The sequence below is a fragment of the Vulpes vulpes genome, chromosome 5 (genome assembly GCF_048418805.1).
Source record: "Vulpes vulpes isolate BD-2025 chromosome 5, VulVul3, whole genome shotgun sequence".
Taxonomy (NCBI): domain Eukaryota; kingdom Metazoa; phylum Chordata; class Mammalia; order Carnivora; family Canidae; genus Vulpes; species Vulpes vulpes.
Genome location: NC_132784.1, coordinates 91,707,013 through 91,729,599, shown reverse-complemented (window position 1 = coordinate 91,729,599; position 22,587 = coordinate 91,707,013). Strand labels below are relative to the sequence as shown.

General features: G+C 39.4%; 3 protein-coding genes across 38 annotated transcripts in view; all 3 read right to left on the bottom strand.

The window, feature by feature from the left end:
* ZC3H11A (zinc finger CCCH-type containing 11A) overlaps positions 1-20,784 on the bottom strand; it is a 45,920-nt gene extending 25,136 nt beyond the window's left edge. The window contains exons 1-6 of one of the 36 annotated variants that reach the window (XM_072759294.1): positions 20,598-20,774; positions 19,140-19,929; positions 14,711-14,764; positions 13,281-13,340; positions 2,668-2,866; positions 1,432-1,551 (exon numbers count right to left, since the gene is read on the bottom strand). In XM_072759294.1, the coding sequence (XP_072615395.1) occupies positions 1,432-1,551; positions 2,668-2,721 (174 nt within the window). In that variant the 5' untranslated portion in view covers positions 2,722-2,866; positions 13,281-13,340; positions 14,711-14,764; positions 19,140-19,929; positions 20,598-20,774. Of the gene's footprint in view, positions 1-1,431; positions 1,552-2,667; positions 2,867-13,280; positions 14,765-19,139; positions 20,072-20,578 lie in introns of those variants that run through there. The other 35 variants (XM_072759283.1, XM_072759295.1, XM_072759301.1 and 32 more) reach the window with 35 other exon arrangements.
* Positions 14,125-14,223, bottom strand: LOC140599070 (uncharacterized). The gene has a single exon (XM_072759307.1). It carries the CDS (start codon positions 14,221-14,223, stop codon positions 14,125-14,127), a length of 99 nt encoding a protein of 32 aa, XP_072615408.1.
* Positions 15,107-19,083, bottom strand: ZBED6 (zinc finger BED-type containing 6). The gene has a single exon (XM_025991448.2). It carries the CDS (start codon positions 18,837-18,839, stop codon positions 15,894-15,896), a length of 2,946 nt encoding a protein of 981 aa, XP_025847233.1. The 5' UTR covers positions 18,840-19,083; the 3' UTR covers positions 15,107-15,893.
* Positions 20,785-22,587: the final 1,803 nt, after the last annotated feature.

Below are 22,587 nucleotides of genomic sequence, written 5' to 3'. Positions count from 1 at the left end.
AAGGTATTCAAAAGATGAAAACATTAAAAAGACCCAAAAATCAACTTGAACAACTCTTACTGGGCAAATCCGGGTCAACCTGAGGATTAAAAATGATAGTAATGGAGTACAAGACACTGAATTTTAAGAGGTCACTGAATTCACACAAACATAAATAAGTGGAAAAAACTGAAAATTTGGTGAAAAATGGGATGACAGGGTCTCAAAGTACCTCTCCACAAAATGAGTATTAGTTATAAAGAGAAAACCTTTATAGTGAAGCAATTTGGTACAAACCACCTTAATGAAGCGATCAAAGTTAACCTCACCAGTGATGGGATAATTAAAATTGTCTGACTGTGCCACCTAATAGTATGCACTGAGAAGAACTGTGATATTCCTGCCAGAGGTACAGACTTGAACTTGGTAAAGAGGAAACAAAAGACAAACACACACTGAAGGACGTTCTACAAAGTAACTGGCCTGTAACTACTAAAAGTGTCAAGGCAAATGAAAAGTAAAAAAAAAAAGCTGAGCAACTGTTTTAGACTGAAGGAGAATGAGAAAGCAATGAAAACCATATGTGACACTCCATTCTGATCTTGCTCCTTCTATAATAAAGGACATAAGTGGTACAGCAGCAAAACTTGAATGGGATTTGAGGATTACATGAAAGTAATAGATTAGTGTTAAGTTTCCTACTCTTGATGGTTGTACTATGGTTATCTAGGAGAATGTTCTTCTTGTTTGTAGGAACTCATAAATGTATTTAGGGGTGACAGGAAATGTCAGTAGTTCACTCCCAAATCGCTTCGAAAATGTTTTATAATGTACTTGCAGCGTTTCTTTAAGTTTGAGACTGTTTAAAACCACATAGAAATAGAGATGCTCCCCAAAGATACACATATGATTTTTACACTTTACCAAACTAGCTCCCAGAAAATACCACTCATACTCCAAGATACCAAGATATTAAGCATTATCTATTATTATTTTTTAAATATTTTATTTATTTATTCATAGACACAGAGAGAGAGAGAGGCAGAGACACAGGCAGAGGAAGAAGCAGGCTCCATGCAGGGAGCCTGATGCAGGACTCAATCCCAGGTCTCCAGGATCATGCCCTGAGCCAAAGGCAGGCGCTAAACCGCTCAGCCACCCAGGGATCCCATATATGTATTTTTTGAGAGACAGAGCGCAAGCACATGTGGCAGTGGTGGGAAGGGGAGGGGCAAAGGGATAGAGAGATTCTTAAGTAGGCTCCATGCCCAGTGCAGAGTTCAACATGCAGAGCCCAACTCGGGGCTTGATCTCACAACCCTGAGGATCGTGACCTGAGCCAAAATAAAAAATCAGACACTTAACTGTGCCACCTAGGCACTCCTTTCTCCCTATGTTTTTTATTGGCCCATCACGCCAGGCTGCTTATGATAACAGAAACCGAAAACTTACATCAATCTCCATGTGCCGAAACCTGCACACCTGTCGAAAACAGCGCCCCTCTTGCCATAATGTGCAAACAGTTTCATTTCCTAGTGCAGCTTCACAGTGACGGAAGGGACAGCTGTCACCCTGTAAACAAAGAGAATACAGAAAAGAACTGTACTACCAAAATAGATCCTAAGTAAAGTGTGCACTGTAACACTTTCCTGGCATCCAGACAAACATGAAGGAGTAAGGAGAGACAGACAAGGTAGAAAACTGAGGTGAAAGACAATAACAATCTGAGGTCAACAAATTTATCCTTTCCTATGGCCTATTTCTTGACAGTATCCTTCATTTGATTTCACAACGTAAGTGACATAAGCCAAGAGATGGGCTGAAAAGGTAAGTAGGAGTATTTAAAGAGGTACTCTTTACAAATATATTTTACAGTTCTTCAAAACCAATTCATACATCTGGAATTGTGTAACTAGCTTTTGATGGAAAATCACAAAGTTAATAGATTAGGATTTTAGTACAATTCTATGCTTCACTATATACTTCTACAATGATAATATCTGAAACAAAATGCTATATATGCTCAGAGCTTTGCTCAACACTGATCATTTTAAACATAGCACTGAGATGATTTCAGAAGGTTTTCTAATATATACACTTACAGAATTAGTCACAAAATAACAGAAAAGTGGATAAATCCGTATGGAGCTGCAAATGAATCAAGCAGAAAAACAGGAAGTTTTGATAGAGAAAAAGGAAAAATGTTGAAAAAGCATATATAGAAGAACGGTTTTATTACTCAGCAGAAATGTGAAGAAAAAAATCAAATTCAACCCATGACAGTTCCTAGAAGTACAATACAATCCACCCATTCATTTAATACAAAGTAAATAAAACTAAAGTTTACAAGTGAGGCCAAAGTGCTTCATAGGCACCTTGAACAGGGATAATTAATAATAGATACTTATTAATTATTAACAGATTATTAATTACCAATAAGAGAACAGTGAATGATGACTACATGCTGTGAACCTTTTCATTTTTGTGAAATTTGTAGGATATGAAGAACATAAATGAAGAGGAAAAAAAGGATAAATGATGAATTCTCCTAGAGTACTAAGAAAATAGTAACAGATAATAAATGGTTGAGCATAACAAAACATAAAAACTTAGTATAGTGGGAAAATCTTATCAAATCTTATTAGAGAAACTGCAGAAATAGCTGATTTTAAAAATGCCAATTCTTACTTTGGTACATGTAGAATAGAAAAAAAAATAGCAGTCTTCTCCTTGATTAGGCATGCTGGGTAGATCCTTAGATCAAAAGTGGCTTCCTGAAAACAAGCCACTGCTTCCTCAAGGCGAGGACCAGCTCCAAGTCCTCTTGAAATGGGTTTAATCTTCCAAAAGACAACTCAATCACAGAAATCGTCTTTAAAATGCAATCCTAAAATGAGAAGACATTAAAGTACTTCAGATTAATTATTCTAACTTCCTCCTCCAAAGCATCTCAACTAAGATCACACTGTTAAAACCAAATTTTAATTGTATTATGTACTTGCCTACACAAAACTTTGTGAACCCTGATTAATATTTTATTCTTTTTTTTTAATATTTTATTCTTAAGTGCACATTATACATTCTCATTTATAATGTAAAACTTTTATTAAGGACAGCCATGCCCTTCTTTTGTATTCTCCATGGTGCTTGTTAATGGCTTCAGCATAAGATGAAATAACCACTAACTCCATAAATGATCTCCATCTTAGATCATGAATGGGACTATGTCATTTTACACAAGGTATTTGCTGAATCTACATTGCTGACAACTAATTTTTTCATCTAATAAAAGTTCCAGTATTTTTACAAGCATTTTTATTTCAAAATATTTATATTTCATTATAAATGGATGGGGGAAATGGTCTCACTAGGATAACTGAAACAATCATCCCTGAATACATCTATAGATCTAGCTTATGTAATGAAGACGGCTAACAGATTGCACACCAATCTATAACAAGGAACAGAAGTCGCCCTTGAGATTCTTCCCATAAAACAGTGCTTACACAAAACTACCAATACCCCCCACCCCCAAGCCTTGCCACACCCTGGCCCCCCACACTGAAGTGTTCAAGAAAGCTTCTACAAAAGTAAAAACACATGACAAGCACATGCCAGAATTTGGAAAGAGTTTCTGCAAACTCAAACATCAAAAGACCAAGTTTCAGAAACACTGATCTACAACTTGAAATCAATGAAATAAAACTGAATATCTCCCACTAATTAATAATCCTAATCTAAGAAAAGCAGGCCAAAATAAAAACCAGCCTTGAAGTCAGCACCCTGGGTTAAGAATTAGGAGTCTGCCACTAAACACATACTAAAACCTTTAAAATTTGCAATACACTTTGACTCGCAATTCATTTCTAGAATTTATCTTGAAGGAAACATTCAACCAATACACGCGGTAATAATACGTAAGAAAGTTCACTATTGCTTTGCTTCTAAATGAAAATACATCCAGACACCTAAATGTTCAAAAACTGGGGTTTTAAAAAATTATGGTACATCCATTTAATGAGGTAATATGCAATATATTACAGATTTTAGTACTGGGAAATGGAGTGCAGCTGAAAAAATATATAAAAATAGAAAAGCTTCGAAATCGGGTCATGGTTAGAAGAGTTTTGAAGCGCTTGGCAGAGAAAGCCTAGAAGAAACTACTATTAGAAAATATGAATGTTAAAGGTCTTCTGGTGAGGCATTATTAAGAGAAAGACAAGACTGGGAGGAAATCTTTGCAAAACACAGAACTCATAAAGGACTGGTATCCAAAATATACAAAGAACACTTAAAACTCAACAATAAGAAAATAAACCAATTAAGAAATGGGCAAAAAAATCTAAATAGACACCTTATCAAAGATGACACACAGATGGCAAATAAACATATAAGATACTCAACATTGTGTCATTAAGGAATTGCAAATTCCTTTTAGAATGGCTAAAATCCAGAACACTGACACCACTAAATGCTAGTGAAGATGAAGCAACAGGAAGTTTGGAAGAACAAGACCAAAATGTTAGTAGTAGTTACTACCAGAGTGGATGGTAGGATTATAGGTGGCTATTATTTTGTTTTATGCTGAAAACATTAAATTTTCTAATATAATGCAACACAGACATAATAAAAAATTTGTCTGCCTGGGGCACCTGGGTGGCTCAGTGGGTTAAGCTCTGGTCATGATCCCAGGGTCCTGGAATCAAGTCCCATGTCAGGCTCCCTGCTCAGGGAGGAGTCTGCTTCTCCCTCTGCCCATCTTCCTTGCTCATGCTCTCAAAATCTTAAAAAACAGTAATAAATAAATAATTCCCTGGGTGGCGCAGCGGTTTGGCGCCTGCCTTTGGCCCAGGGCGCGATCCTGGAGACCCGGGATCAAATCCCACATCGGGCTCCTGGTGCATGGAGCCTGCTTCTCCCTCTGCCTGTGTCTCTGCCTCTCTCTCTATCTCTCTGTGACTATCATAAAAATAATATGTGACTATCATAAATAAATAAAAATTAAAAAAAAATAAAATAAAAATAAAAATTTAAAAATAAATAAATAAATAAATAATTCAAGTTTGCCTTTACTGGCTTGCCCCATCACTGATACACTACAGAATAGGATAAGGGTTGGACCTTTAATAGCACCTCACTGGTCCACTAGTAGGATTTCCCTGACTCTAAACACAAGGAATGCATTCTGTAATGGAGGATACATCAAAACTCAGTTAAGAAACTGCCTCAAACACGATCAAGTCTCTAAGGTATACTCAAATAATGACACATGCAAAAAGGAAAAGTATTAATCAGAAGAGAATGAAAGGGACACCTGGGTGGCTCAGTGGTTGAGCATCTGCCTTCGGTTCAGGGCATGATCCCAGGTCTGGGGATAGAGTCCCACATCAGGCTCCCTGTGAGGAGCCTGCTTCTCCCTCTACCTATGTCTCTGCTTCTCTATCTCATGAATGAATGAATGAATGAATGAATGAATGAATACATACATATATACATACTTAAAAAAAAAAAAGAGGAGAATGAAAAAATTTCACACAGAAAAATCTTTTAGAAATGGAAAAAAAGGGCAGCCTGGTGGCTCAGTGGTTTAGCGTCACCTTAGGCCCAGGATATGATCCTGGAGACTGGGATCGAGTCCCACATCGGGCTCCCTGCATGGAGCCTGCTTCTTCCTCTGCCTGTGTCTCTGCCTCTCCTCTGTCTCTCATGAATAAATAAAATCTTTAAAAAAAAATGGGGGGGGGGGGAGGTTAGGGGTCTATTTCATTCCCGAAAACAACCTCCCAAAGAGCTAATATGAAACTGTTGCTGGTTTCAGGAACTCCCAACCTACTAATTCAACAATGGTACTACCCTATGAAATAGTAAAAAACAGATGAGTTATATGTTAGGGTTTTCTTTATTGTTGTTGTTTTGCATTAAAAAAAGTAGGCTTTGCAAAATTCCCTGGGAGGTAAGAAAATTCCCAAAGACACATGGCTGTGCAGGGGGACACAGTTTTGCTTACATCTCAACAGAACAGTTACTTCATGGATCTGTTTTACACACTGAACTTTTTTTTTTTATAAAGATTTTATTTATTTATTCATGAGAGGGGCGGGGGGAAGAGACACAGGCAGAGGGAGAAGCAGGCTCCATGCAGGAAGCCCGACGTGAGACTCAATCCTGGACCTCTGGGATCACGCCTTGAGCTGAAGGTAGACATTCAACTGCTGAGACACCCAGGCGTCCCCACACTGAACTTTTTTATCTTTATCTAGGGGGGAAAAAAGAATGTAACTGCCGTTCAAGAAAATGGCCAAAAATACTTCTTCCTAGACATTAAAAAAAAAAAAAAAAAAAAAAAGGCAGTAATCACTACTACTACAAGTTTGCAAAGACTCAAAACCAAGATGAATACTGGTTTCTTTCTTTTCCTTTTTTCTTTTCTTCTTTCTTTCCTTTCTTTCTTTTTATTCATTCATTCATTCATCCATTCATTCATTCATGAGGGCAGCCCGGGTGGCTCAGCGGTTTAGCACCGCCTTTAGCCCAGGGCGTGATCCTGGAGACCCGGGATGGAGTCCCATGTCAGACTCCCTGCATGGAGCCTGCTTCTCCCTCTGCCTGTGTCTCTGCCTCTTTCTCTCTCTCTGTGTCTCATGAATAAAAAAAATCTTAAAAAATAAAAAAATCTTAAAAAAAAGATTTATTCATGAGAGACACAAAGAGGCAGAGGCATAGGCAGCGGGAGAAGCAGACTCCTAGCAGGGAACCCGATGTGGGACTCGTTCCCGGACCCCAGGATCACACCCTGAGCCGAATGCAGACCCTCAACCGCTGAGCCAGCTAGGCGTCCCTAATTTTTTTTCATTTTAATTTTTAAAAGATTTTATTTATTCATGAGACACACACAAAGAGACAGACACTGGCAGAGGGAGAAGCAGACTCCTTGCAGGGAGCCCGATACGGGACTTGATCCCAGACCCCAGAATCATGACCTGAGCCAAAAGTAGACACTCAACCACTAAGCTAAGCAGGTGCCCCCCTAAATTTTTTTTAAAAAAAGATTTTATTTGAGAGAGCATGCTCGCACCAGTCCACAAGTGGCAGGGAAGGGGCAGAGGGAGAAACATTCTGGCAGCCGAGCAGGGAGCCCAACACGAGCAGGGAGCCCAATACGGGCTCAATCCCAGGGCCCCAAGACCTGTGCCAAAGGCAGCCGCTTAACTGAGTCACCCAGGTGCCTCCATTATTTCTTAAATTTTAAAAGGGGAAACAAAAGTAGTCAATGATGCTGAGGAAACCTGAATACTTTTCTTTTTTTTTTTTTTTTTTTTTTTTATTTTTTTAATTTTTATTTATGATAGTCACACAGAGAGAGAGAGAGGCAGAGACACAGGGAGAGGGAGAAGCAGGCTCCATGCACCGGGAGCCCGACGTGGGATTCGATCCCGGGTCTCCAGGATCGCGCCCTGGGCCAAAGGCAGGCGCTAAACCGCTGCGCCACCCAGGGATCCCCCTGAATACTTTTCAACAGTGAAAGCAGGAAACCAAGATGAGTGACTGACCTCTCTCCCATCCCATCCTTGAATTAACATACAAAAAGGGAGAAATTCTTTTAATATTGTCATGTTCTGGGATCCCTGGACGGCTTAGCGTTAAGCATCTGCCTTTGGCCCAGGGGTTAAGCATCTGCCTTTGGCCCAGGGCGCAGTCCTGGGGTCCCGGGATTGGGTCCCACATCAGGCTCCCTTCATGGAGCCTGCTTCTCTCTCTGCCTATGTCTCTGCCTCTGTCTCTCTCATGAATAAATAAAATCTTTAAAAATAAATAAATAAAATGGTCATGTTCTCAGTTGAGCTTCATTTTTTTTTAAGGATTTATTTATTGATTTATTGATTTATTTATTTATGAGACACACACACAGAGAGAAGCAGAGACAGAGGGAGAACAGGCTCCATGCAGGGAGCCCAACGTGGGACTCAATCTCAGGACCCCAGGATCATGCCCTGGGTTCGAAGGCAGGCATTAACTGCTGAGCCACCCAGGCGTCCCTCTCAGTTGGGCTTTAAAGGATACAAGATGAGAGGTATGAAGAGGCATCTGGGTGGCTCAGCCGGTTAAATGTCTATAGTTTTTTTTTTTTTTTTTAAGATTTATTTATTTATGCATGAGAAACACAGAGAGGAGAGAGGCAGAGACACAGGCAGAGGGATAAACAGGCTCCATGCAGGGAGCCCGACGTGGGACTCGATCCCGGGTCTCTAGGATCAGGCCCTGGGCCAAAGGTGGCGCTAAACCGCTGAGCCACCCAGGCTGCCCTAAATGTCTATACTCTTGATTTCAGCTGAGGTCAGGATCTCAGGATGTGAGATCAAGCCTGGTGTTGGGTACCAGGTTGGGTGTAAGCCTGCTTAAAGATCCTCTCTCTTCCTTTTCCTCTGTCCCTTTCCACATCAAAAGGACCTAGCTTGATATAAGTGAATATACTGCTATGAAAAAGAGCGGAAACAAAACAAAGTTCAAAAAATAGGAAAACTTGAATTTCTCACCTCTTCTCCCAAACTTTTTTTTAAGATTTTAAGATTTATTTGAGAGAGAGAAAGGGAAAGAACACCCTCACCCACATGTGTGCACAGGAGGGGCAGAGGGAGAAGAGGGAGAGAAGCAGATGTCCTGCTGAGCAGAGAGTCCAATGTGGGGCTGGATCCTAGGACCTGGAGATCATGACCTGAGCTGAAATCATGAGTCAGTTGCTTACTACTGGGGATTTTTACCCCTAAGATACAGATGTAGTGAAAAGCTGAGACACCTGCACCCCCAATGTTTATAGTAGCAATGTCCACAATAGCCAAACTGTGGAAGGAACCTCAGTGTCCATCAAAAGACGAATGGATAAAGAAGTGGTCTATATATACAATGGAATATTACTCAGCCATTAAAAATGACGAATACCCACTATTTGCTTTGACGTGGACAGAACTGGAGGGTATTATGCTGAGTAAAGTAAGTCAATCGGAGAAGGACAAACATTGTATTTCATTCATTTGGGGAATATAAAAAATAGTGAAAGGGATTTATTAAAGGGAAAAGGAGAGAAAACGAGTGAGAAATATCAGAGAGGGTGACAGAACATGAGATTCCTAACTCTGGGAAATGAACAAGGGATAGTGGAAGGGGAGGTGGGCAGGGGGATGGGGTGACTGGGTGATGGGCACTGAGGGGGGCACTTGATGGGATGAGCACTGGGTGTTATACTACGTGTTGGCAAATCGAACTCCAATTAAAAAAACAAAAGTCAGTTGCTTAACTGAGCCACCCAAAAGAGATTTCAATACAACTTATAGATACCAGAATAAATTGATGAAAAACACAAAAACTGACTTGTAAGATACTGTCAGGATATTTCCCAGAATGCAGAAAGATGTCAATACAAGAGAAAAGGTATAGAACATGAAAATAATTCCAGGAAACTCAATTTCTATACAATGGAAAATCTAAAAGGAAGGAATGAAACTGGTAGAGATAATAATAAAATACAACAAATTTTACCTAAACCGACTAAACTTGAGTCTTTAAATTAAAGGAGGTTCATCAGGGATCCCTGGGTAGCACAGCGGTTTGGCGCCTGCCTTTGGCCCAGGGCGTGATCCTGGAGACCTGGGATCGAATCCCACGTCGGGCTCCCAGTGCATGGAGCCTGCTTCTCCCTCTGCCTATGTCTCTGCCTCTCTCTCTCTCTCTCTGTGTGTGTATGTGTGACTATCATAAATAAATAAAAAATAAAAAAAAATTAAAAATTAAAAAAAAAAAATAAAGGAGGTTCATCAAATGCCAGGCAGAAAATTTCTTTAAAGATATCTTTACTGGGGCACTGGCTAGCTCCTTTGGTGGACTCAGTTGCAACTCTTGAGATGTGAGTTCAAGTCCCATGTTGGGTGTACAGATTGCTTAAAACAAAACAAAACAAAACGTGGACGTCTCTACTATATCAGAGATATGCTGAAAATTTCAAATTCCAATGGGTAAAGACAGAATCACAGAGATTTCTAGGAAAAAGTAGACTGATAACAAAGGGAAGAAAATCGGACTTGATATCGGACTTATCATTTGAATCTCTAAATGCCAAAAGACAAAATGCTATGCACAGAATTTAAAGGGAAGATTATGACCTTAGATTTTGCCTTTCAAACTACATTTCAGGGACGCCTGGGTAGCTCAGTGGTTGAGTGTCAGCCTCCAGCTCAGGGCGTGGTCTGGGATCGAGTCCAGCATTGGAGCCTGTTTCTCCCTCTGCCTATGTCCCTCTACCTATCTGTGTCTCTCATGAATAAATCTTAAAAAAAAAAAAAAAAAAAAAGAAAAATCAAACTACATTTCAAGATTTCAGGACTTGGAAGAAGTTTTAGACATAAAGTCTCAACAAGTATATTATCTATGTACTCCATGTATTCTTGAAATACATTGAAGTATTCTAAGTTGAGAAAAAGAAATTCACTTTCACTATTTCACTGCTTTTTGAAAAAGTTTTAAAACAACTGCTTTGGAGATCTTATTTATGATACAGCTAATAAATCCAAAATAAAGTTAATTGAACCAGAGTATACTAAAAAAAACAAGATCACACGATCAAAAAACATTTATTCCAGGACCAAGTGGTTTAACATTAAAAAAAAAGAAAAACTCATTACATTAATAAACATAATGAGTAAAGAGGTGCAAAAAACAAAAACTCTGCTATATTAAAATTTCAAAAGAGAAAACATGTTTTTTTTAAAAAAAAGGATTTAAAATGGTATTTTTGAAGTTAAAATGGCTTTAAAATAGGTAAAAGGCAACATCTACTCCTGACAAAAACTTAGTAAATTATAAGGAACCTCTTTAGCATACATGCCCTCAATTATCAGAAACTATCAGCACAAGCAATACAGTAAAACACTGGAGGTGACCTCATTCCAGGCAAACAAAAACGGAGCACTTATTGTCTCCACCATCTGTGAACACTGTTGCAGAGTTTAGCACATGCTATTAGGAAAGGTATTAAGATGAGAAAAGAGGCAAAAAATTTAATACCTGCAGAGATTATATGCTTGTAAATCTAGAAATGAACTAAAAAATATTTAATAAGGGATTTTTAAAAAATTGGTAAATTTCCTATGTGTTAGCTTGGTAACAAAGTCTCATTCATAATAAAGGCATAAAATATATAGGAAGAGAATGAAGAAGTATACAAAACCTACATTAAGTTAAAAACTGAAAAACTCTGAAGCTACTAAGGTACAAAAGACCTGGATAATGGAGACAGAATGGAGTAGAGACTTAAAGCAGCTTATTTCTCCAAATAATATATACATCAAATGAAAACAGTTTATTATTGGAACCTGATGGACTGTAAAATCATCCAGCTAAGAAAGGGATGCCTAGGTGGCTCAGCGGTTGGGTGCCTGCCTTCCGCTCAGGGTGTGATCCCGGGAGCCAGGATCGAGTCCCACATCGGGCTCCCTGCAAGGAGCCTGCTTCTCCCTCTGCCTCTCTCTCACTCTCTCTTGGTCTCTTTCTCTCATGAACAAATAAATAAATCTTAAAAAGAATAGCTAAGAAAGAAAAATTCTAATAGCCAGGATCTGTGAAATATACCATTTAAGTATAATATTCTCAAACAAATGAGTGTAAGATAACAGAATTTAAGCAAGTCCATGAATAAATGCAATTTGTGAAAAAAGCATTTGAAATTAACAACAAAAAAACTGGCCTCCCATTTGGAAAAAAAAAAAAAAACAACAACCATGTACCTCAAACAAAACGGTTCTAGGAGAATAAAAGCAAAGATGGCAAAGAAGCTTCAGCTCACTAACTAAAGTACTATACTAAGAAGATTCTGAATTCATAACTGAGCTCAGCAAAAAGCAGTGTTTGACAACTTTATTGACCATGCTTATGGGAAGGAAAGGCAATGTCATATAACTTCAATCCCTAGATTACGTTTGCTTTTTAATTTTTAATTTAAATTCCAGTTAGTTAACTAACAGTGTAATATTAAGTTTCAGGTATATACGGTAGTGATTCAACACTTTCATACAACACCCGGTGCTCATCACAAGCGCACTCTTAATCCCCACCACTCCACTCGCCTCCCCTCTTGTAACCATAAGCTTCTCTATGGTTAAGAGCCTGTTTCTTGGTTTGCTTCTCTCTCTCATTTTTCCCCTTTGTTCCTTTGTTCCTTAAATTCCACATGAATGAAATCATGTATCTTTCTCTGACTCATTTCACTTAGCATTTTATTCTCTAGCTCCACCCGTGTCATTGCAATGGCAAGATTTCATTCTTTCTTATAGCTAATTGCATATATACCACGTCTTCTTTATCTATTCATCAATTGATGGACACCTGAGCTGATTCCGTAATTTGGCTATTGTAGATAATGCTGCAATGAACATCAAGGTACATGTATCTGTTTCAATTAGTATTTTTGCGTTCTTTGGGTAAATACCAGTAGTTGACTCCTGGATCAGAGGGTAGTTCTAGATCACATTTTTGATATAAAATACATAACCATCCAAGTACTGGAAAAAAAGTGTTTTTCTTTTTTTTTTTTTAAATCAGCTCTGGTTGGAAAAAAAAATTTCCTAGCACGACACTATGTTGAAAATCATGATAAAATTGATAGATCTGACTACATAAAATGAGAAACACAGCAGAAGATCAATCAGCAACATGACCAAAGATTAGTATTTTTACTAAAAATAATGTTAAGAACTTTTACAAATCAAAAAACATCATTAATTACTCAATAAACTAATACAACTTCTTTAGAGAACTGTAATAATCCTACAAGTTTACATCTGAGAATTGGTTCTAGGGAAATTGCTCACAAAGGGCTGTTATTGGATGTGGGCTATTTTTATTTTTAAGGGCAAAAACTCAAATGTCTATTAATGAGAGAGATATTAAACTATAGTACTTCCATATAAAGTAATATTGCCTTGTCATTAAAAAAAAACAGATAAGGCACAGCTATGTGCATGGATGTGGAACTATGTCATGATAAACTATGGATAACACTTCTTTAAGAGGAAATGGAATCATTACAGGGAGATTCTACCTTGGCATACTTTTTTATAAAGTGCATGTACTATCAAAAAAAAAGGGGAAGGGAAAGAAATGTTTCCATCCCCAAACCAAAAGCTTGTAAGTGATTACAAGAAAAAAATATCTTGACAATGGTTTTTTAATTTCTTACTGATCCAGGAAAATTATACGTTAAATTATAAAAATATTCACTCTTTATATGAGAAAAAAACCATTTCCACACTTACATTAGCTGGTTGCTCTCAACAGGAACCTCTGTGTCTTCACTGAGTTCCAATCTATTACGCCTGTAGGTCGAATCAACACTCAATCCATGAATTAATAATAATGGGGCAGAAAGAATTTTCCTCCTCACATTGCCAAGGAAACCTCTCAGCCACAATTCAAACACAGGACGTGTTTTTAAAACATCTCCCAACTACTGGGAGATTAAGTCCGTTCGAATAACCTTTGTCAGACTGGAGACAAGCTAGGCTTAGTTATCTCCTCAAAAACAAAAACAAAAATAAAAACCAACAAAAAGAGAGTTCATTTAAAGATGAACTTCAGAGTCAAAGGATATTGAAAAAAAAATCCATCTTCCATAGCCGAACAATATAATTTAAAAAGAAAGAAGAAAAAGAAAAAAGAAAAAGAACACCAAAATTCAATAAGATCCAATTTCTGGTCTTCAAGATTTCTTCACCTATTAAGAAAAAAACAGAAACCTTCCCCCATCTTTATTATCTGTATAATAAAAGCATACTTGTATGAAAAAATATAAAGTGTTTTATGTATATAATATACATATACATATATACTAACTGGCTTATACACACACACACATATACACAAACGTGTAGAAATAAAACATTTGGTTAAGTTTTCCCTTTTAAAATATACTACAAAAGCCTTCAGATTTGGGCTCATTATGAAAATAGTGAACTTACTCTTATATCAAAGTATCATGATGTGTATCAACGTTACACTAAATTCTGCCCAGCCCACAGAATAAACATGAAGAGAAATCCTTACACATGAATCAATGTGTATAATACGGATGTATGTATATCATTATCATCTTTATCATCTTCAGGGAGTGTTTAACCAAAAAAGATAGAAACGTATAGTTATTGAGTAACTACAGAGTGGTGCAGCAAGCTGTAGAAGGCAGAGCAGCATTATAGCCATCCTGAACTGGCACTGTCAAAATACAGAAAGCTTCTATCTAAGGGAAGACTTTTTCTTCTTTTATAGCAACACCAGTGTCACTGGTGTGACATTCAATATTGGCCTTGCAAAGGCTTGCTTATGCAGCCTGGTTTCATTTTTTTTTTTTTTTTAACAAGTGATGGCTACAACTAAAGACTTTATAACTATTCACTTACTCCAGTTAGTAAAAGGGTAAACTTTTGGAGTTGAAATTTCATTTCACAATGGTACATTTACCATTTAAGAATTAAAAACAAAAAACCCAAAAAACAAAAAACCCAAAAAACAAAAAAAACGATTTTGATACATAGAAATGAGTTCTAAATTTTGAAACCAGCCCCGTAACAAAGCAATTTTGATTCTCATGTAATAAATACTACATAATCTCTAGGCTAAATCTTGCCAAATACTATCCAAGACAAAACTAAAATCAAAACTTAAAAAAAAGTGGACACCTTTTACTCACACTTAATACTAGTCAATTTTCCAGGAAATTTTTGGGCAGGGAATATCCCCAAATCTAAAATGAAAAAAAGGAAAAATTGGGATCTTACATTAGTTATTCAGTCTGAAACCTGTAATAGACTTTTACTAAAAGTCATCATTTCCTGGCCTCCCACTCAACCACAGAGACATACTTTAGGAGTGGAAAGGGACTTTAAAGATCACTGAGATCAATTCTCTAATTTTACCAGCGAGGCAATGATTCCTAAGACCTGAAAATATTGACTGCTTATGTTTAGCTAAGATTAGAAGCCAAAAAACCAACTCAAAGTTAAAAATACAGTATTATGGATCATTCAACATGTATATGTAAAGGCATTTAATTAAGATTAGAGAATTAGAGAAACATTCTTTGGGAAATAGACACTGTGTCAAAAGTATGCTCCTGGGGCTTTTATTCCACTTCCTAGTCAAGCTTTTTCAATTCTTGTAAACTTTTTATTATATCATTTGTTCATGAATTTGTAAAAAGTACCCATACAATCTTTATTTTGGTTTTACACTATTTTCTGAAGGTTAAAAAAGGCAATCCAAACACTAAAAGTAATTTTTTCCTGATTTTTTTTTTACATCGATCCAATCCCTAAATATAAAGGGTAACTCTATCACACTCAGTAAGTTGAAATGATAAAGCTGACCAGTATGAGGAGGCAATCAGAAATTACCAAATTTTTTGAGTTTTATTTTTGCCAAGCTTTAAGTATGGATCAGGGTTTTTAAAGAAATAGAAAAATGGGAGAGAGGGGAAAAAATACCGCTTTTTTACCTCAATTTCATTGGTTTCAGAGCAATCAAACCTCCCACGATGGGAGAAATTTTTACTTAAAACCAATTATATGTTCAATCTACCAGCCAGAAATAGCCTAAAGCCTTTCAATGCTGCACTATATTTTTTAAGTTAAAAAATTTTTTCTCTTAATTGATATAAACAAAATTTCAAGAGACAGCTACACTGAGTTACTATAAAATTTTTAATCTTCACTTTGTCAGCATTATTACCTCCGAGGAATTTTCAGCACGTTTTCACGTTTTGTGTTTTCAGATTTCCCCAGATTTGTGTATGAATAATTAGTATAACCATATATAACTATAGCAATTAGAATACAGTAACAGCAACAAGTTGCCCATTTCAAATGAAAAAGAAATTACTGTAATATTTCTTTTTCGTTGCTTTGAATAACTTCATTCCCAGGATCCCAGCTCAGAACCAACGTAGAATAATCATAGTTAACATTTTTCAAGTTCATTTTCAAAAACATCAGCTGTTCTATATTGTCAAAGTCCAGGCTCATAATCTGTTTTGGATGAAACTGGCTATTTGCAGTAAAGATACATTCAGACTGCCAACTACACATGGGGCAGCTTAGATATTGAATGGCAACTTGGGTCAAAGCTGGCCATATGCTCACCTTCCTTTGCCAGTAAATCAAAGGGTCACCACCTCCTGAGATCTCTGAATACTTCTCTTTGAAGTATTCATCCACTACTGCTATGGCAGAAGGAAACATGAAGCTTTTGCTTCCAACGGCAACATTATCTGCAGCTGAACTATCAAAAGACCCTGAACTGGAGGCGCCTTCTCTTATAGATGAGGTAAATGAATCAGCTCCTACAATGGCTGAGGGACCAGCAGCATCTGAGGTTGCAATATGGCAGACCTCTGAAGATTCCATATAATTGCAAACTTCTTCTGCAAGGATCTGCTTATAAGTTTCTAAATCGGCACCTTGAGGGAAAAAGTCTTCCAAACTGTTTTTAAAACAAGGATCTAACAAAGCAGCTAAGACACAGGGCTTGGATTTGAGCATGGCACTCAATAGGGTATCAGTTTCAAGTTTCAGAGATAAACTGTCCACCAGATTGAGTGCTTGAGTAATACCTCTTATTTGAAAATCTTCTCTGAGTTTCTGCAGAGAAAGGAGCAGATGATGGATTAGGGGTAGCACCTGATTCAATCCTGTGGTCTTGACACTCACTTTCTGGGTGGCCTCCTCGAATGGTTTAAGAATATCACAAACGTAAGTCATAAGAGTCCACTGAAGGGAGGTGAGCACAACTCCACTCGCTCTACCAAGACTATGGTGAACTGAGTAGCAATGCTCTAAGAGCCATTTTAACATATAAAAGGTAGAAATCCAATGGCCAGTTTCATCCTGCTTCAAATTCTTCCATGGAAGTTGATGATCATTTTGGAACTCTTGCAGAATCTGACGGGCCTTAACCGAATGACTGAAATGATGACAGGTTTTCCTAGCAGCTACTAACATATTCTCAATGCTTTTGTGCTCACAAAAAAAGTCCTGAATGACTATATTTAAACAATGCAGGAAGCATGGCACATGGGTAAAACCTCCATCTTTGATTGCATGTACCACGTTAGAGGAATTATCGGAAACAATGAAGCTAGGAATGAGGAAATTAGGAGAAAGCCACAGACCAATCTGGTCATTTAATTCTTGTAAAATGTTGGTTATCAAACAGTCTTTGGCCAACCCTGTTACACACAGTACTGCCCACTTTCTAAAATTGGGAATCCTGCCATTACTGGAAGAAGGTGCAGTTTCCAAAGAAACCCAGTGCACAGTCACAATGAAATAGTCAGTGGATGGGTCATGGGTCCAAATGTCCACAGTCAGGTGGATCTTTTGGCTTTGAACATTCTCCAAAGTTAAGAAAATTTTTTCTCTGACCCAATCGTATAATTGAGGAACAGCCTTCGTGAAAAAGTAAGTCTCAGATGGTAATCTATAGTCAGGGGCCACAATCTGCATGAACCTCTGAAAGGCTGGAGTTGAGAAGTAGTTGTAAGGATGCATATCCTCCACAATCATTTGAATAATTGCCTGACTTATTTGACTTGAGACTGAATTTTCAGAGTATGTTGTTTCTCCCTCCTGGGCATGTGTCAGAGTGTCTTGTTCTGCAACAGGAATAGGACTCTCAGATCTTCTACTATTTTCGACCTCTAACACAGGAGGCTCATCTGAATCAGAGTCACTAAGGTCCTCAGCTGTTAAATCATGGCTGCCTGTAGACTTCTCTCCATGCAGAGGATCACTTAAGAGATCATTTCTCTCAGTCTCAGCCTCATCTAATCCATTTCCAACTGCACCACTGTCTTTGTTGGCAACAGCCCAATGGATGGGATGTGTGGCCTGCAGGTGTCGTTGAAGTGTTGAAGTTCCTAAGTGAGAACCTGGCCTACCCCGGCTCACACTTCTTTTACATATGTTACACACAGCTCTTGAGATGTGCTGAGGATCAGTATAAAAAAAATTCCAAACTGCAGATGTCTTGGCTCTTGTTCCAGGGATTAAGGCATGCTTGACAATGTTACTTTTGATGAGAAATCTCCCTCTTTCTGCCCTCAGGGCATCAGATACCGATTTATCGCGCTTCTTACCCATTTTGTTTTCATCTAATGGATCAGTAGACATATATTCAAAGCTTCCATTGCTTCCAGCAGAAGAGGGAGATAAAGGCACATCCAAAGTAAAATCCTCCTCCCCACTAGTGACTCCAAATTTGTTGGCCCTGGTCCAGTGAGGTGAATGCCTCGCCTGCAAATGTCGTTGTAGAGTAGATGTTCCCAGATGGCTGCCTGGTTTACCCCTGCTAACGCTTTTTTCACAGAGGTTACAAATAGCCCGCCAGGTATACTGGGGGTCAACATGAAAGAAGTGCCATACAATGGAGGTCTTGGCTCTGGTACTAGGGAGATAGATCTGTTTTTCTATATTGCTCTCAAAGAGACCTTCTTCATCCTGCTCATGGGCACTGGAAGCTAATAAAGCAGGGGCATCTGCAACAGGCCTCCCGGATCCCAAATCCTTACTAAACTTCTTTGCAAGTATCAGTTTTTTTCTTCGCCTTTTCCCTTTAATCCGTAAACCCTTCTTTCTTTTCTTTTTAGCAGGCAACTTTGCCTCTTTATCCATTCCTTCTGCCACCATCTTTCCCTCTACCACATCTTCTTCATCTGTATTAGCATCAATAGGAACACATCCCAGAATACCAGCATCACTAAAAGTATTGCATCGTCTACCAGGAGAGAGTGAGGAAACTGGTACACTTAAGGTACATACACTCATTCTCTTTGTCTCCAAAATCCGTACCAGAATCTGTTAGTGGGTTTATTACTCAAGCAGAAATATAGCTGTTCCTCTCTAATTGCATTACCTTGTCTCCAATTTCTGTGGGGAATCAAATTCCCTTTGGAACAATGACTTCCAAGCCAGGTTATTTTTGGAGGAAAAGTGACAGCAATGGAGAACATTCCCAAACTCTTTTCTTAGAGGGCTTTATGATCCCTTCCAATGTCTGAGTTCCGAATCAGATTTCAAATAGTCCAATCTCTTCATGTTAATAGAATAAAAGAACTTGAGGCCCACCTTCCCAAAGTCACAGAGTTAGAAGCAGCTAGAAGCCAGGTCTTCCAAATCCCAGGCCCATGTTCTTTCCGCTTCATCAAGAACTGCATCTCCTTGAAATGCCTTCATCTTTTATAATATGTATTTTTATGATGCGTCATGGTAGCAACATCAATTTCCCTTAATTCTGAAATCATTTTCAGGAAATTTCACTTAAACAAAAACATAGTGCATCATTCAACATTCGTTATTTAGGACTGTGATTTGACAATACACCCCAAAAAGTCAATTCTGGGAATATAAAGCAGACTCCACATACTGGTCATTAACAGCAAATGCGAGTTGAGCCCTTTCAGCTCTAAATAAAAATAACACAATTTAAAAAAAATGTGGATGGCTTAAAAAAAAAAAAAAAGGTGTTTTAAGAATAAAAATTTAAAAGGTCACAAGCTGCATTTTCAATTTACTGTTTGTATCAAGAGTTAATCCAAATTTAGCTTTCAGATATTTTTAGACTGGAAAAGCTTTACTGCCTATAAACGAGTAACTCATAAGTTGAATTCTTATATGAACAGCAAAAACTGAAACTTGAGCTTTAAATCACTTTCATTCCTTTCCGGTTGATCCCTCCCCTTCTCCCAATACCTACATACATTTACCCTAAAAAGCATCGCTATCACTAGTTCCACAGCCTCCTTCTCAAGGTCCAGAACCAAGGCCTGCAAGATGTCAACAACATGGGCCTTCCCCATAGGAATCCGCACCGATTATGGGAGTTTAGGGGGTGTTCTTCAATACGGTTTCATCAATCCTACAAGGAGAACGGAAGTGTCCCTGTTGTTCTTGACTCCGCTGCGGAGGGCTGGGGTGGGAGTTAATTAAGGTCGGGAGGGGGTGGAGGATACCGGATTAAGGTCGGTGGAGTTTGAGAATATCTCCCAAGTAGTGGGGCCCTGGAGAGGAATGAGAGTAGGTAAATTCAGCTCCTGGCACTCAGTTTGATTTAGGCAGTGGGAGTCCTGCTCAACTAGGGAAACTGTGGTCGCGAAGAAAGCGATCTGGGGTCACTTCTCCCTCCGGGAGCGGGGAGCAAGCCGGATTGCCGGGGCTGCTCCGGCTCCGGCGGTTTGGCGAACACCGGATGTGGGGGAGGGGAGGGAGGTTGTCGGGAAAGGAGCAGGCGCCGTGGGGGTGGGGTGCGGGGGTGGGTGGGGGAGGGTGGGGGTGGGGTGGATGGAGCTGGGAGCGGGAGCCCGGGGCTCCCAGCTCGCCCAGGCGAGGGCGGCGGCGGCGGCGGGAGGTGGGGGAGGGGACCGTTACGGCGGGGCCGAAGGACCCGCTCTGACTTCCCGGACTAGGCCGCAACCCAGGGGCGAGGGGAGGCCGCGGCCACTCCCCTCGCCCTCTCCCCCACCTCCCCTGCCCCGAGCCACCGGGAATCAAAAAACGGGTCTAGTTACCAGAGAACAGAAACTTTACCGAACCGCCGACACTGCCCCGACTCCCGCTTGCTGCCACGTCTTTCTTCTCTCTTAGCCGCTGCCGTCCGCCGTCCTCACAGCAGCAACACCAGCAGAAATCCAAAACTGCCAGCGTCAAAGATGGCGCCTGGCTACAGGCTCAGCTCTAAGACCCGGCCAGTACAAGTGCCAGCACGACGCAAAGCGAGAGGATTCTGGGAGTTGTAGTTTTCCCTATGAGACGAGGCTTAAGATGGCTTCCCGGGGTCACAGGGTCACGTGTGAGGGGAGGCACTAGGACGGTGGGGGGTATCTTCATTTGCGAGGAACGCGCTTTTAGAAACCTGGGTTTCAAATTGTTTTTAAAGTTTTTCAGTCAAAAAAAAAAAAATAAAGTTTTTCAGTCAAATGAAGTAATAAGCGATAGAGCCGCGGGGACGGCTGTCTACCGGACAGTAGGCCCTCGTGTGTTTCTTACCAAAGAATTTGGTCCGTGAATGAATTGCCTGAACCGTGCATAGTTTCCATTTAGAAATGAGCTACTTGCCCCTCTTTTGATTTGAGGAGGTGAGATCGGGCTTGGGGCATCTCCTGGATTTCTTAAGACAAATTTTTGTCTTGGAAAAAATAATTCATGCTCCTTACAACGCTCATGAGGGTTGGAGCAGGAAAAGGGAAAACCAGGGGTCGCCTGGCCACTTCCTAATTGACATTATCCTGTACTTTACAATTTGAATGTATTCACTTTTTTCTCTGGTTATAGAAGTAATACGTATGAGTGGTTTAAATTTTTTAAATTGATAGTAAAGCGGATGGGCCTCCAGGCACCTTTTATTTCCTCCCAGGCTTGTTCTGCCAACTACCAGCTTGGTGTGGGGGCCTAAGCCAGTATGGGTCAGAGCAGTTCCTGAGACTTGGGCTTTTCTGTCTCACTTTGGAAAAGTGAGAAGGCACAACATTAGAATCCTAGCCACAATCCCTGCCTTACATGACAATGCTCCGCGATTGCCACGTCAACCAGGCCTATCAGGCAGGTTCCTGGTAACCTGTTTCCGTCTGCGCCACAATGCCTAGGGTTTTTCAGTTTAGCAGAAAGCCAGCCAAACAGTTGAAGGGTTTTTCAGCCCAGGGCTTTACAAGCTGCAGTTCTATTCTGATTGGTATACTGCATGTAGTTATATCCTATTTCATCAAATCGAAGGTAATAAGAAGCATCTTATTAGAACTGAAACAAAAACCCTCTACCAATTAAACTCTGACACACCATTGATCGGAGATGTTAAAAGTTGAAAGAATATATGTTTTAGAATGGATGAAATACAGTATTTTAAAGATAGGAACAAGCTCAAATTATTCATACCACTCATATTGCTTTGCGGTTTGCTTCCCCCCACCCCCCCGCCCCCCACTGTACAATATATCCTGAATATCTTCCATTGGGTCATCAGTGCTTAGAGGCCTACTTTATTCTTTTTAACAGTTCCCATTCCACTGTAAGGCTGTTTTGCAGTAAGTTTCAGCAGGGTATGAATAATGTGAGGCAGAGGTCGCTGAAGCCTATCTCGAATGCTTGCTACTAAACCAAGGATTAGTGATAACTGAATCTTCCACTTACAATTTTATATGTGTGATGATTGAAAGAATTTTCCACAGACTAGCTTCTGGCTCCATACATTTTAAACCTTGCCTCTCCTCCATAATCTACATGCCACTTACATCAAGATATGACCTCTGGCACTACGACTTTGAGTCATAATGCCAGATGAGTCCACACAGTGGGTAATAGGGGTATTCTTGAAAGCCATTTCTATACCTACATGTTTTCAACCCAGTGTCCATCATCAATATCCATTATCCCTCCTCTTTTTCTTCCCACCTTTGGGTCTCAGCTGTCTGACATGAGTGAGATAAGAGGGACCAACAGAGGCTTCTAGCAAGAAGCCTTAAGCAGAAATCACAAACACCTGCTAACTACAATGGCGACAGTTCAATATCTTGCTGTAGCTGCA